The 12,598-nt window shown below is 38.7% G+C and overlaps 1 protein-coding gene across 1 annotated transcript in view; it reads right to left on the bottom strand.

Moving 5' to 3' along the window:
* The window catches only part of kcnh1a (potassium voltage-gated channel, subfamily H (eag-related), member 1a), a 32,752-nt gene extending 20,364 nt beyond the window's left edge, over positions 1-12,388 (bottom strand). Inside the window, exons 1-6 of the mRNA XM_070915523.1 lie at positions 12,316-12,388; positions 6,666-6,789; positions 3,385-3,491; positions 2,890-3,018; positions 1,143-1,261; positions 522-914 (exon numbers count right to left, since the gene is read on the bottom strand). Of these exons, the coding sequence (XP_070771624.1) occupies positions 522-914; positions 1,143-1,261; positions 2,890-3,018; positions 3,385-3,491; positions 6,666-6,789; positions 12,316-12,388 (945 nt within the window). The remainder of the gene's footprint in view (positions 1-521; positions 915-1,142; positions 1,262-2,889; positions 3,019-3,384; positions 3,492-6,665; positions 6,790-12,315) is intronic.
* Between the last annotated feature and the right edge of the window lie 210 nt (positions 12,389-12,598).

Here is a 12,598-nt window from a genome sequence, read left to right as displayed (position 1 = left end):
ATGATTCAGTCCTTTTGTCAACTGTCATAAGGTGTTAATGGTTTTAGGGCATCAGTGACACAGCAGAGGACTGAAGAGTGCCTCAGTTTAATAATGTAACGCTCCTACCCCAATTAAAATGTGCCAATTATCTCAAGATCCTGTGATAGCTCTCCAGCAAACACTCCTCATTATGGCCGGACATTTATGAATTCACAAACAAGCATGTTATTATGCTGCTCATTCCAACTCGTTTTTATCACTGTCACTATACAAAACAACAACCAGTGACCAGGATCTGATGTACAGTGGTTATTAAAGGTGGTTTGAGCGCCTGCGTGGAAACCCAATAACCTCAGTCACCTTAGAAATGATCACCTCTAGGATTTTAACTCAAACTCTCACATTTGAGAAGCTGGAACCAGCAGGTGTTTGGCATGATAAATTAATCCACTAATCCATTAAACTAAACTAATAGTATCAACTAATAGTTTCAGCTCTGTGTACTAATGCCAGCACAAACACAGACCCACTGCACTCACCTCGTCCACATTCTCAAAGGCGTTGATGACGTCGTACGGCAGGCAGGACAGCAGGTCAATAACAAACCAGGTCTTCAGGTAGTTCATTCGAATCAGCTTGGGGTCTGAGATGACCTCGCCGGCGGGTCCAACGAACGTGGTGTGGAAGTTTAAAACGATGTCCACCAAGAAGATGACGTCCACGATGCTGTCCACCACCAGCCAAGTAACGTTGTTCTGCTTCGTCTTGAAGGAGACGTTGTAGGGCACCATGATGGCCGTGTAGAAGGTGAGGATGAGGATGACCCAGTCCCACGTGGTCTTGAAGAGGCAGTAGTGCAGGATGATGTGAGGAGGGGTTTTGGGGGTCTCCTGCTTGTACTGAGGTAGGATATCTGAGCCGAGCTGCAGAACCTGCCAAAAAGCAGCGAGTCAGGAAAACTCAGACAGATAAATAAATAAATAAACACAGCAGGAGGCCAAAAATACTGGAGCATGCAGCTTTAATTATGTCGTCCCAACGGTGACTGTCGCGCATCAGCTCATAAGAAGTGCTGTGTACGTCTTAGAATTTGACCTGAGTGTCAAAAGTTTGTTCTCTAGTGTACAGTACAGGAATAAAATCACATGTAACCTCCATACCTCAGCTAAGCGGGAGTGCTTGTGGACATTCTCTCCTTTGTGAACTGTTGGCTGCAGCTGTTGTAAGACTCCTCTACTGCTGGTTAGAGCTCGAGTCAGTCGGGCAAACTTTCCCCAGCCTGAGGATTATAAACACATACAGTATGCACAATCTTTACCATGGTGATTTTCTGCAAGTTTTCTGGTACAGGATATTTCCTGGGGCAAGCAGCATGTTTTCTGAGCTTGTGGGAGTTGTGAAAAGACTCACAGAATCAGGGTCAATACTGAAAATACTTTTTTTCTGAATATACTTTTTGCAGTATTGAACAATTACTAAGCACTTGATAACTGAGCTTATTAAACCTAGATTCTCACCTGGGCTTCAAAAAGCCTCAGGTTTGTGTTTGGATAAATTGACGATATCTGGAATACATTACAGCTGAAAACACCAACAAGCCTTTATATCTAAATCATTTTTTAAGCTCACTTCTTTCTTACTCCACACCCACAGATTTCTTTCATTTTCAAACTTAAGTAAGTATTCAGCCCCAACTGACAAGTGACTTAAGTGACATTGCTTAAGGCAATTTACCAGACTTTGTGCAGTAGTACTCTCCGAGACCTGTAAACAGACTTTGATGTGTTAAATCTGTGGAGTTCCTGTTAGAACTTTTAGTATGCCTTATTAGGAACCAAACAGTCAGGCTGTTCCAAAAATACCTCATATGAGGGTTTTCTGATCTGTTGCTCCTTTGGTCTAAAGTTTAAGGCAATTTAAAGCAGTTTTCCTTCAGTTCTATAGAAATTTAGTACTTTCAGCTGATGTTTTTGTTTTCTGGCGCGCAACTTACGTATTTTGGTTCACTCTCACTCACTCTCACAAACAAAATTAGCGACCAGCTGGTGAACATAGAGGAGCATATAGCCACATTTACAAAAATATTTCACTCAGGAGTTGGTGGAGGCTAAAAACAGAGCTGAAAAGGAGTGTGAATATTGGACTCACATGTGCCAGGTGGATAGTAAACATTACAGCTTGTTTGTTTGCAGCTTGTTTCTGCTGTCCCCAAGTGGCCAGAAACTACTTGGTTAAGGTCAAAGAGAGTTGGTTAAAAGAAACTAAATGTGACTCTTGACACTTTTTCATTTGCTGCTGAACACTGTACAAATACTGTGTTACTGGTGAGGACAGTCCTAACTTAGCTTATGGGTGTTTACTGCATTGTTTGTCTTCATCTAACCACAGTCCCCACTCTCTATTCAGGCTGCGATGCTTGTTATTGCTGCCTGTGGGCCATGTCCCATGTAAGAGAGAGGGTCCAAGCCAAGTCCCTACTGAGGCAACAGGCTTTAGCAGACTGCTACCTGTTGATGCTGCTGAAGCCTGAACTACGATCTCAATTTCATAGTAATTCCACATCCTGTTTTTGTCTCTATTGCTTGTTTGTAGTCGCTCACTTGCACTAATTCATGTTCTATTTTGGCTGTCTTCAAAGGTTACACAGTCCAATGAATAGTATTTAGTGTTGGTGGGTACTTGCCAGAGCAGATGCACAGTGCACAGGGTGATCACTGGCAGACTAATATTACCTCTAATATCACACGTCCGCCACGCAATGTGAAAAAACATGTAATGGATTTTTTGGGCCATTTGAAGTATTTTCGTATCTTAATCACAAAGTAGAATTAACTTTCATTAGCAGCTTCAGAGAGGCATCCCTGTTGAAGGCGTGCAGTTGAACAAATTAAATTTGTCGACTCTAACCTTTGGAAGAGTCGTCTTCAATGGGCTGTTTGAAGGCCGTGATATCACTGAACGTGCAAAGAAAGAGGACCACTTTCTCCTGTTCGTTTCGAATGGGAGCAATCTTCACAAAAAACCAAACAGGCGTCCCTGAAAGTATAAAAAAAAACAACACACACATATTTTTAGAGGAAATGACACAGAGTGCACATACAGTAGAAGTCCTGATTGCATAGAGTGAACTGAAATGTTCTGGACTTTCAAAACTTTTCTTTAACACCTGCAAGCAGAGGGAGGTTACACCTGCGAGTGGAAACAGACACAGCATCACATTTTTTTCCAGGAAGGTTTCTCTGTTCTGGCTCTCAACCAATTAGCACATTTCTACAGAGGTAGAAATGTTCTGCGCTGCCTTTGAACTCGGCTGTATGGTACACAGGCTCTGAATACATTTGCATGACAAGAGAGCTGAACTTCACATTTTTCTCTTTCTTCACATATGGCGTTGCTACTTACTGTTCTTCTTGTACATCAGTATTTCAAACGAGTTCATCTCATAATTCTCGAATGTTAGTCGCACTTTTTCCGTCGTGTCCTTGTCCGTGAGCTCCCCGTACATGAAGCTGGAAAAGACAAAGGGAAATAACAATTTGAATATTTAATAGACAGTGGTACAAGCATGCACGTTCTTGTACTGAAGAGTGCTGAGGAGGACTCAAATGTGTGAACATCTTAATGTGTTAGTTGCCAAGTATTCCCTGGTTACATTGTGGGATTTTGTTCTATTCTGCGATTGCTTTGACAGACCTTTTTGTCACCGTATTGAACTTCAATATCATATCTCATCCATGTTTTCCTCTTAAATTTCACTGTGTAGTTTCCAAAAAAACCCTAAATGATATGCCATTTATCAAGAGTTACACCTAAACTGTGCAGACCAGTTACTGATTTCTACTTACAGACCTCTGGAGAGGTGCACTGCATAATTAGGCTGTATTAAATATAGAGTCGACGCAGATTAAACCTCACTGAAATGTATCCTGAAAGCAAGATAAATGCAGTCTGGTGTCTAATTGGCCAAATGCAAAGTACCTCCCAAAAACAAATTAAACCTGAGGATGGGTCAAGCAACCATGAGCACATTTAACCATGCTGCAGAGACATTCATCTCACTTTGGTTGTTACTGCCACCCTCAGTGGCAGCCTGTTCCAGCATGATCTAAATATAACTCTGAGTTTGTTATGAAATACAAAAGGAAGGCTAAATTTAATGAGACTCCGTTCTGACGCTGCAGAGACTTTTCCGACCAGCGCTTGATGTAATATCACTGATGACTGTCCTCTCTCTTTTCTTCTTCTCCCTCAGAGCCGGGAGGAATGTGAATTTCTTCAAAGAAAAACACTTAAAAACGATTCCTCAAATTACTTTCTCGTCATGTGTGAAAAATTCCCACAGGTTTGTCACTGTAAGTTTACAGGATCCGGCATAGGAGAAAAAAAAGAAAAACATATACATAATTGAAAAGACAAAGAACACAGTAAGAGCAGTTGAGATGGAAATAACATATTTGATCCATGCATCCATCCACAGCTAAAGAGGCTCAGATATTAGACTTTAACACTCTGGGGTACATTTTATGTTTGAGTCATCCTCAAAAACATCAAACATCCACACTCTGAATGTTTTATGGGCTGTTTTATGGCAATGGTTTTTGACAGAAAAGTCTAACGTCAGTATCTACAGCTGAGAGTGAAACCATTAGTTTAGCAGGTATAAACCAAACCATACAAATTCAGATTTTGACCTGATGATGGCGCTAGATGAAAAGATAAGGGATCAGCAAATTATTACAATTCATCCTCGGTGGAAAATGAATCTGTGTATCAAATGTCATGACAATCCATCCAACTGTTGTTGAGATATTTTATTCTGAACCAAAAATGTCATTCTTATGGTGGCACTAGAGGAAAAATCAGGAGATCACCAAAGTCAGTATGTTTCATCCTCTGGGCACCATGAATGTCTGCACGTCATTTCATGGCAATCCATCAAATAGTTGTGGATATATTTATTTGCTTTAGCCTACTGGGCAAGTTACATAGCAGTTTAGCTGATGTTGTTACATCCTCCATTTTGTCAAATCTGTTACCAAAACCATCTCTTATCTGCTCCAAAAGGCCCTTTTTGGAACATTATTTGTGGTTTGTTTGTGGTTAGTTTTTCAGTGATCAGTTTACTGCTAACCAAGCTAGCAGTAACTTACTAGCTGTATGAGGCTAATGTGATGCTAATACAACATTCTAATTAGCCTAAATCTTACTGTTAATTTACTGTTCTACTAACTGTTATGTATTTTACTCTTTTTACTTGTACTCTTGTGGACTCTATGTGTATGTTTACTTGATGAATTGCGGTGTTGTTCTTCCTATGAAAATTTACTGGTAATACTAATTAATTTTCACAATACCTTTGGTCCAGCTCTTATTTATGGAATATCATCATTTTCTGATTTGTAATCACTGTCATTGAATTTGTTGTCCAATACTGTTTCTAGTTTCCCAATTGCTTCCAGTAAAAACGCAGTTGTTTACTGAAATGTTTGGTGGTATTTATACAAAACCAATAAAACCAGATCTCCAATTCAGTCGTAATATTTTAGTTCTGTTTTCCCTCCTCTTACAAACACCATCTAGCAACCTAAAAATAAACCTTAAATAAATCGTCACACACTCTGTTCAATATTTGTATTGGCAAATGTTCTGAAGCTTATGCTTAGGGACCCAAGGGTCTAAATCAGTAATAGCCGCAGTGCTGGCTGTGACAAACGCCATCTCCCACAACAGACGAAATCTCCCACGGTTGTCAAATCTGGCAGCACCAACTGTTTCCATGTGATCCTATTAATATATTGGTTACTGACATTCTTATTACAGGCACAATAAACACCAAGTCCAGAGATTGTTCACTCGAACAGGAATATTGCTTTTATTCCTTTATGTGAACCGTTTTGGAGAGAGCACCAGAGTGTTGCTGTGATGTTGTTGTGATGTGGAAGCAGTTTTTTTGTGTCTTAGTTGTCTGTTTTCTAAGTTTTGAGGAAACAAATCTGCTGAACTCTCTTAAATTATGAGTCTATCCTATTCAGTAATTGTGAGTGGTATTCTCATTCACTTCAACATGACTGATGTGATTTTACCTTAATCTGCTGAGACACTCTGCTGAAGGGAATTGGGAAATGTGGTTGATTCAGGGTCTCCTCACAGGCCTAGTATAAAGAAAGGCCCTTGAGAACTACAAAACTGAGCCCCTCATACTGTCACTAACAACCCTGTAGAGGAATCTCACCTTCATCATTAAGGTCACACCCAGAGCGAATAATTATATTTGAGGTTTGAAATATTTTCATAGCTTAGCCTTGTAGCCATGCTAGCGGCACGGCTCTACAGATGGCATTGGCGATCAGTTTGGCGGTCCACCACTTTAGTCCAGGCTGAAATATCTCAACTATTGGATGAATTGCCATGAACTTTGGTACAGATACTCGGGGGATGAATTGTAATAACTCTGGTGATCCCTTGACTTTTCATATAGCGCCCTCATCAAAATGTCAGTTTGTCCATATTACTTATAAACAATGCAAAAGTAGATCCATGTAAGGATCTAAGTGAGAGCTCCACACAACTTTTTACTGCATGACATTAAAACAAACCTTGTAAAGAAAGTCATCCTCTCTCTGACTGTATAACTGCAGCAACAGCATGATTATTTTAGCTTTGCCACAGATCCTCTGGCCTACCTGCAGGTGCTGCTTTTCTGCATCACCTCTGCTCTGTGGTAACCCGACAACTTGCAGAAACCATCGTTGCTGTAGACGATGGGCCAGTCCACTATCTGAGCGTTTCCCAGGACAAAGTTGGTATCTGTTTGAAAGTAAACGGGAAAGAAAAGGAGCAAATAACTTGAGGGGTTGCAGTATTTCCTAAAAACAACAACATACAAATACTTTAAACTATATTTTAGTTTGGGAAAAGGTTGAGGCCTATTACATTTGATCTAAATCAAAGTCAAGGATTTGTTGGAACTGCAACTGAAACAATTTGCAAAGAAGTTAGTTATTTAAATAATCACAGGACGCAATTGCAAATGTTAGGGCAAAAATATACTTTAAATCAATGTTTTTAGTGTTTCACCTTGAACATTTTATTGTAAATCAAGTATTTGTGTTCAGAGGAGTAGAAAAATGTCTCCTTCAATGGACAAGAAATGCACACACTCTGATACTTATCTGATATTCAGATCCTCAACACAGATTTACAGGCCAGAGAGCAAACATTTAGGATTAGAGTGCTGCAGCTGTTACACTGGGCCAGTACTGGGCAGGCCATTTTAAATATCAGGTGACTTAATCAGTTATGGTATGATGGAGGTTATCCCCTCCCTTCATACCGTATATGTTTATCTAAACATATATTTTAAACATTTAATTTATTGTTCAAAAATGTTTGTCTTGTAATGTTTCCCCTATCATTAATAGACTGACTAACCCTACTTTTAAGAACTCAGACACTTTAAAGACTTTAATTAGTGTCCATGATGGTCTATGGCCCATTTCACACTCCACACAGGGCATATATATATATATATATATATATATATATACACACACATATGTATATGTGTGTGTGTGTGTGTGTGTAAGCCAAACACAAGTTTTTTGCTTAGAAAACATCCAAATATCTGCTCCCCCAACTTTTTTATTAGTAGTTACTCCTTAGCAGTACTCTGTGTACAAGAACATGTTGCGTTGTGTCTTTCTGTGTGTAGCTGGCTTAGTTAGCCGTTTCAGAGGTGTTTGGGGTGAAAACAGTGATTACTTGTGTTTGAGAATAAATTTCCAATTTATAGATAATGATTATTATGATGATAAAGTACTCCTTATTGGCAAGTACAGTCTACAAATATCTGTTGTCATCAATTTCTAAATGTCATGGAAAACCGAGTACATTAATTCTCATGTGGCATATTTTGCATTTTTAAATGTTAGCAAGGCCTCCAGGCGAAACGTATTCATGGTCAAGATATTAATAAACCCAAATAGTCATTGAGTTGCATGTACATTTTTAATGGCCTATTTCACTTCCATCCTAATTTTTAAAACCTCAGCAATTTGATAATTAACATTCACATACTGTCATTGCTAAAACTCAAAATGGTCATAAGACATGAAATTAAAAGGGTAACGCTGGTGTTTTTCATTTTAACAGCTGACTTTTCTTTTGTTTTTGTTTTTTAACTCAGAATGACTCATAAAACATGCAAATTATCGCACAGTGTAGTATTTGCCATGGAAAAATATGCAAACTTTTGCCTGAACTTAAAACAAATGGCGGCATATGTTCTGTATGCCGCCATTTGTTTTAAAATGACCAAGTCATTTTAAAGGCGAGAACATACATTACGATTATTGAGCCGATTATGAATATGATTTGAACATGAAAACATGCCATCAATTTTTGCCTTTGATTTGTAAGAAACAAAATAAGTGTCATATTTAAAAATGCCATAATTGTACTTGTACAATTATGCAAGACTGGTGACATGATAACTCATTTGAGCATCTGCATGTTGACATTTTATATCAAATGAGTATCAATGTGTAAAACAAAGTGCATAAAATGCGTTCGTTTGCCAGTTAGCAATGACAATCACACAAAATTCAAGTAAAAGCTGTTTTTTTTAAACTATGAATTGTTTTTTTCTGGATCATTTTTCACATAATATTAAAAATACTTAAAAGTACAACAATCTCAAATCTATCCACGTCATTTTTGTAAAAAGGCAAAAAGGAGCAGATGTAATGGTTTTAAATGGGACAGGAGTAGTGACGATAACTGGGGATAAAACCTCAAAAAACAAAAATCTGTAAGGCAGATCTCAAAGCAAACCACCCTGCTATGAACACAGACTACAACAATGTGACGACACGGGGGTGAAAGAGCAGGAGGGGGAATTAAAAAACACCTGGCACAAAACACATACAGAAATGCTATTTTTATACCACATATGAACACACATACACACAGAAGAACATTTCTTTGATCACGTCAAAATAAAACACATTGAAATGCCAACTGAAAGCATGAGGACACTGATAGAATATGACGCACGAGACGTTCCATGCCAACGTGTTATTTTACAATGATCAGACGAACGTTAATCTTGTGAGTAAAGAAGCATAAAATCCAAAGCTCTATGATTGTTATTAGCCCTGGATTTGTTAATTTACTGCTTTGTTGCAGAGAAATTTCTCACAAACATTTTTTAAAAATCTCAACATGTCTAATTAGTTAAGTGCTTTGTAAATTAACAGCATTTGGTATAGAACATTTAGTGGTACACTACAAAGAGATAGATACTGTAGGGAAAGCATAAGCAGCACACCAAACTAAACTTCATAGTACCTGTCTGTCTATGTGACAGTGTCCAAACTGAAATTTTTGAAAAGGAAAGAGGGTTAACAGAGTACAGTGAGAAACATCTGTTCAATGTCAGACAAAAAAAAAAAAAGATGGGAAGTGTCAAGCAAAGGAGGCACAGGTGGTTACAACACTGCTGTGAATTCAGCGATCCTCACTGTGTTGCTTCAACCTGAATGGACGCTACAGGCTACAAACATGACAGAAATCTGTATGGCAGCTCATTTGTACAGAAACATATGCCAAGAATTACAGATATACGTGTTACACTAACTGCAGACTTTTGCTTATTAAAGCTGCATTCGTCAATTTTTCGCCATTAAGGGGCAGACAAACTCAGAAACAAGCCAACACACACGCAGCTAGATGTTGCCTTATTTGTTGCAGCTAACACATTAGCATACAGTTGCTTACTTATACATCTAGCAGACATAGCATTCATTTGGAGTTATGTTTCTGGCCATCAGATGAATTAGAGTTCAATATTTACTCTACTTTTAGCTTTTTCTTAGTCTTTACCAACCTCTGAGAGAAATATTTGAAAATAAATAAATAAATACGCCATATCAACTATGATACGTCAATGTTGTGTTCACAACATGGCCAAAAAAGAAATGAGCCAATTCAAATATGCAGCAGATCCGCAGATGCTAATAGTGCACAACTATAACCAGCAGCGGCCGTATGCTATTCATGCTAGCAGTTACTTCACAGCTGTTTATATTTTGTTTGCTGCTCCTCACCTCTCAACATTTCAACCTGCGAATACATTTTACCCCACATAGGATAAAACAAGCTTAATTTTTGATTAGGTGTCAATTAAATGGTCCAAGACCCCCCTATTTCTCACACTGGCTACATTTCATGTTGGCGTTCCAGGTCTCTGGTATTGTCTATGTTTGCTTACCGGCATTATTAACTGACACTCAAATAGAACAGAGCCATCATTAATGTTATTAGCTGCACCTGTGCATTTCCTGCTGTAACAGTCAAAATGTCTGAGAAAAACTTTTTAAATGTCGAGAAAATACATTATGTAAAATTCAGTTTTTTAAATTTAGGTGTTGAACTACTGGACATCTTGAACGGAGACAAAAAAGTAAACACGCTAATTTTGAAAATTGTCGTCAAAATGTAGCTCAGAGTTGGTTATTTGAACGATGAATGATTGAAAGTTACAAAGGAATGTGTCATTGTTTGTGAACGCCCACCCACCACTGAGTCTCTCACAAGTCACTCCGCTGCTTCTCAGTGGCATCCTGCAGATTATAGTCTTGGCTCTTTTGTTTCTAGCTTGCGAGAGATTTACTGCTCGCTAATCCATGGACTGCCCAAGGTCATAAGAAAAACATATGCATGTGCTTTTGTTTTTAAAGGGTGGATTTATATTTATATATTTAAATATATTATGCCCCTTAGGGATCCAGATTATCACACTGTTCATCTAAAGAAAGTCTCAGTCTGGAGAGAGACATTCACCCTTTCTGAACAAGTTGTTCCCTTCGGTCATAACACATTGTAACGTAGATATGTGCAACAGGGGCACACTGTCAGTGAGGCCAAAGGAGTGCATACACAGACACACATATTGGTTTTGCATAGTTCAGGGGGAACTAACCATAAATGATTGAAAAAAAACCCAGATCTAACTTTAACCAAACCCCATTAAAAAAATAAGTCATTAAAGCTCAAGCCAATTAGCTGGTGTGTATCCAATATTGTCCCCAAGTGTGGCTCGCGACAAACACACACACAAAGCTGCTGGTTCTGTTTCACAGCAAGCTGTCCAGTGTCATAACTCTCCAGTCTGTCCTGTCACTTCCTTTTGGATCTAATAATACGGAAAGGCCAAAGGATTACTGACACCAAAACGTCTAAAAACACTGTAAAATTCCATAAGAGTTTGGTAAGGTTAATCTGGACAGCATATTGCACACTAATTGGCCAAAATGAAATTTGTCTTAGTCTAATGGAACACTTTATAGACTTTTTTGACAAATTAACATCTAAGTAGATAAAGGAAATGATTGTGTTGTGATACTGTGATATTGAATATGTTTTGATTGCTGGTTTAAACTGAGAGGTCTGTGAGCTGAGTGTTTTCACATTGTTTAAAAAAATGAGTCAACCATTTTAATTGGTTTTACCACAATACATCAAAAAAATCCTCTCTGCTGGTTGAATGTGATTTGATTGGTAATGTCTGTGCTATAATGTCCACACTGGAAATCAGAAGATGGTGCAAAGTCTTCCAGGGCTTAATGTTGCTTCAGTGGCTATTATCCACAAAATTAAAGATGCAAAAAAATAAATGTATATGTGCAGTAGCCTTAACTAGGCACAGACTGAGATTTGGTTCAACAAACAGATTGTAATGGTTAATATTTAAAGGCTATAAGACATATAGCAACAAAAGCCTAATAGTTTAATATTCAAACCAATCTGTAGCTTCGTTTTCACAGCGGAGAACATACTGATCTCTGGCACAATTCTGCACCTTTACATGTTTTTAGAAATGAGTTGCACTTGATATGCGTTTGCATAGACTGTAGAAATCCCAGGTATCCTGACACTACATTTCTGCTCCATATAATTTTTCAATTAAGACTTGCAGTAGCCTTGTGTAAACCTAGCACATTTAACCTGCTGTCTCTTTGCTCTCTACACACTCCTGCAGGAGCTTTGTCAGAAGATTCACTCAAGTCATTCTTTAAATTATTACACTAATTGAATTAATGGGATTTACGTGAATTCGTGGGATTTTCAAACCAAACGTTTTAACTTAATGCACATGAAGGTGAGGGCTTTAACAGTAATTCGCCTCCTTCATTTTTTATTATTCCGTTAATTAGTTGATTGGCTTGATGAGACAGGCTGTCGGACTACTCATGTGCATGGTTTTTAAGAGAGGCTGGATTTAGTTTGCTTCAATCTTTCGGTTCAATGCACCATATTAATCCGCATCCTTACCGTTCGACCGTCTGACAATATTCTCCAAAAAAGTATTCTGTGGGGCCACAAGTCCCCTCCGACCCCCCGCCATCCTGCCTCTTCACTCAGTCGTCTGCAGGTGAATCTTTAAGAGATAGGATGAGACAGAACTTTATTTATCCCGAGGGAAATTGTCGTTTACTCCACAATCTGCGGTTCGCCTTCATGGTCTCTCCGGCTCCGCTGCGTGGATTTCTTTGGAGAGGGTCTGTTCGTCTGGTCTGCTCATTAGCTGCCTGCTCAGCCCGGTGCGGTGCGTTGG

The sequence above is a fragment of the Enoplosus armatus genome, chromosome 12, assembly GCF_043641665.1.
Source record: "Enoplosus armatus isolate fEnoArm2 chromosome 12, fEnoArm2.hap1, whole genome shotgun sequence".
Classification (NCBI taxonomy): Eukaryota; Metazoa; Chordata; class Actinopteri; order Centrarchiformes; family Enoplosidae; genus Enoplosus; species Enoplosus armatus.
This window is presented reverse-complemented; position numbering and strand designations above follow the sequence as displayed.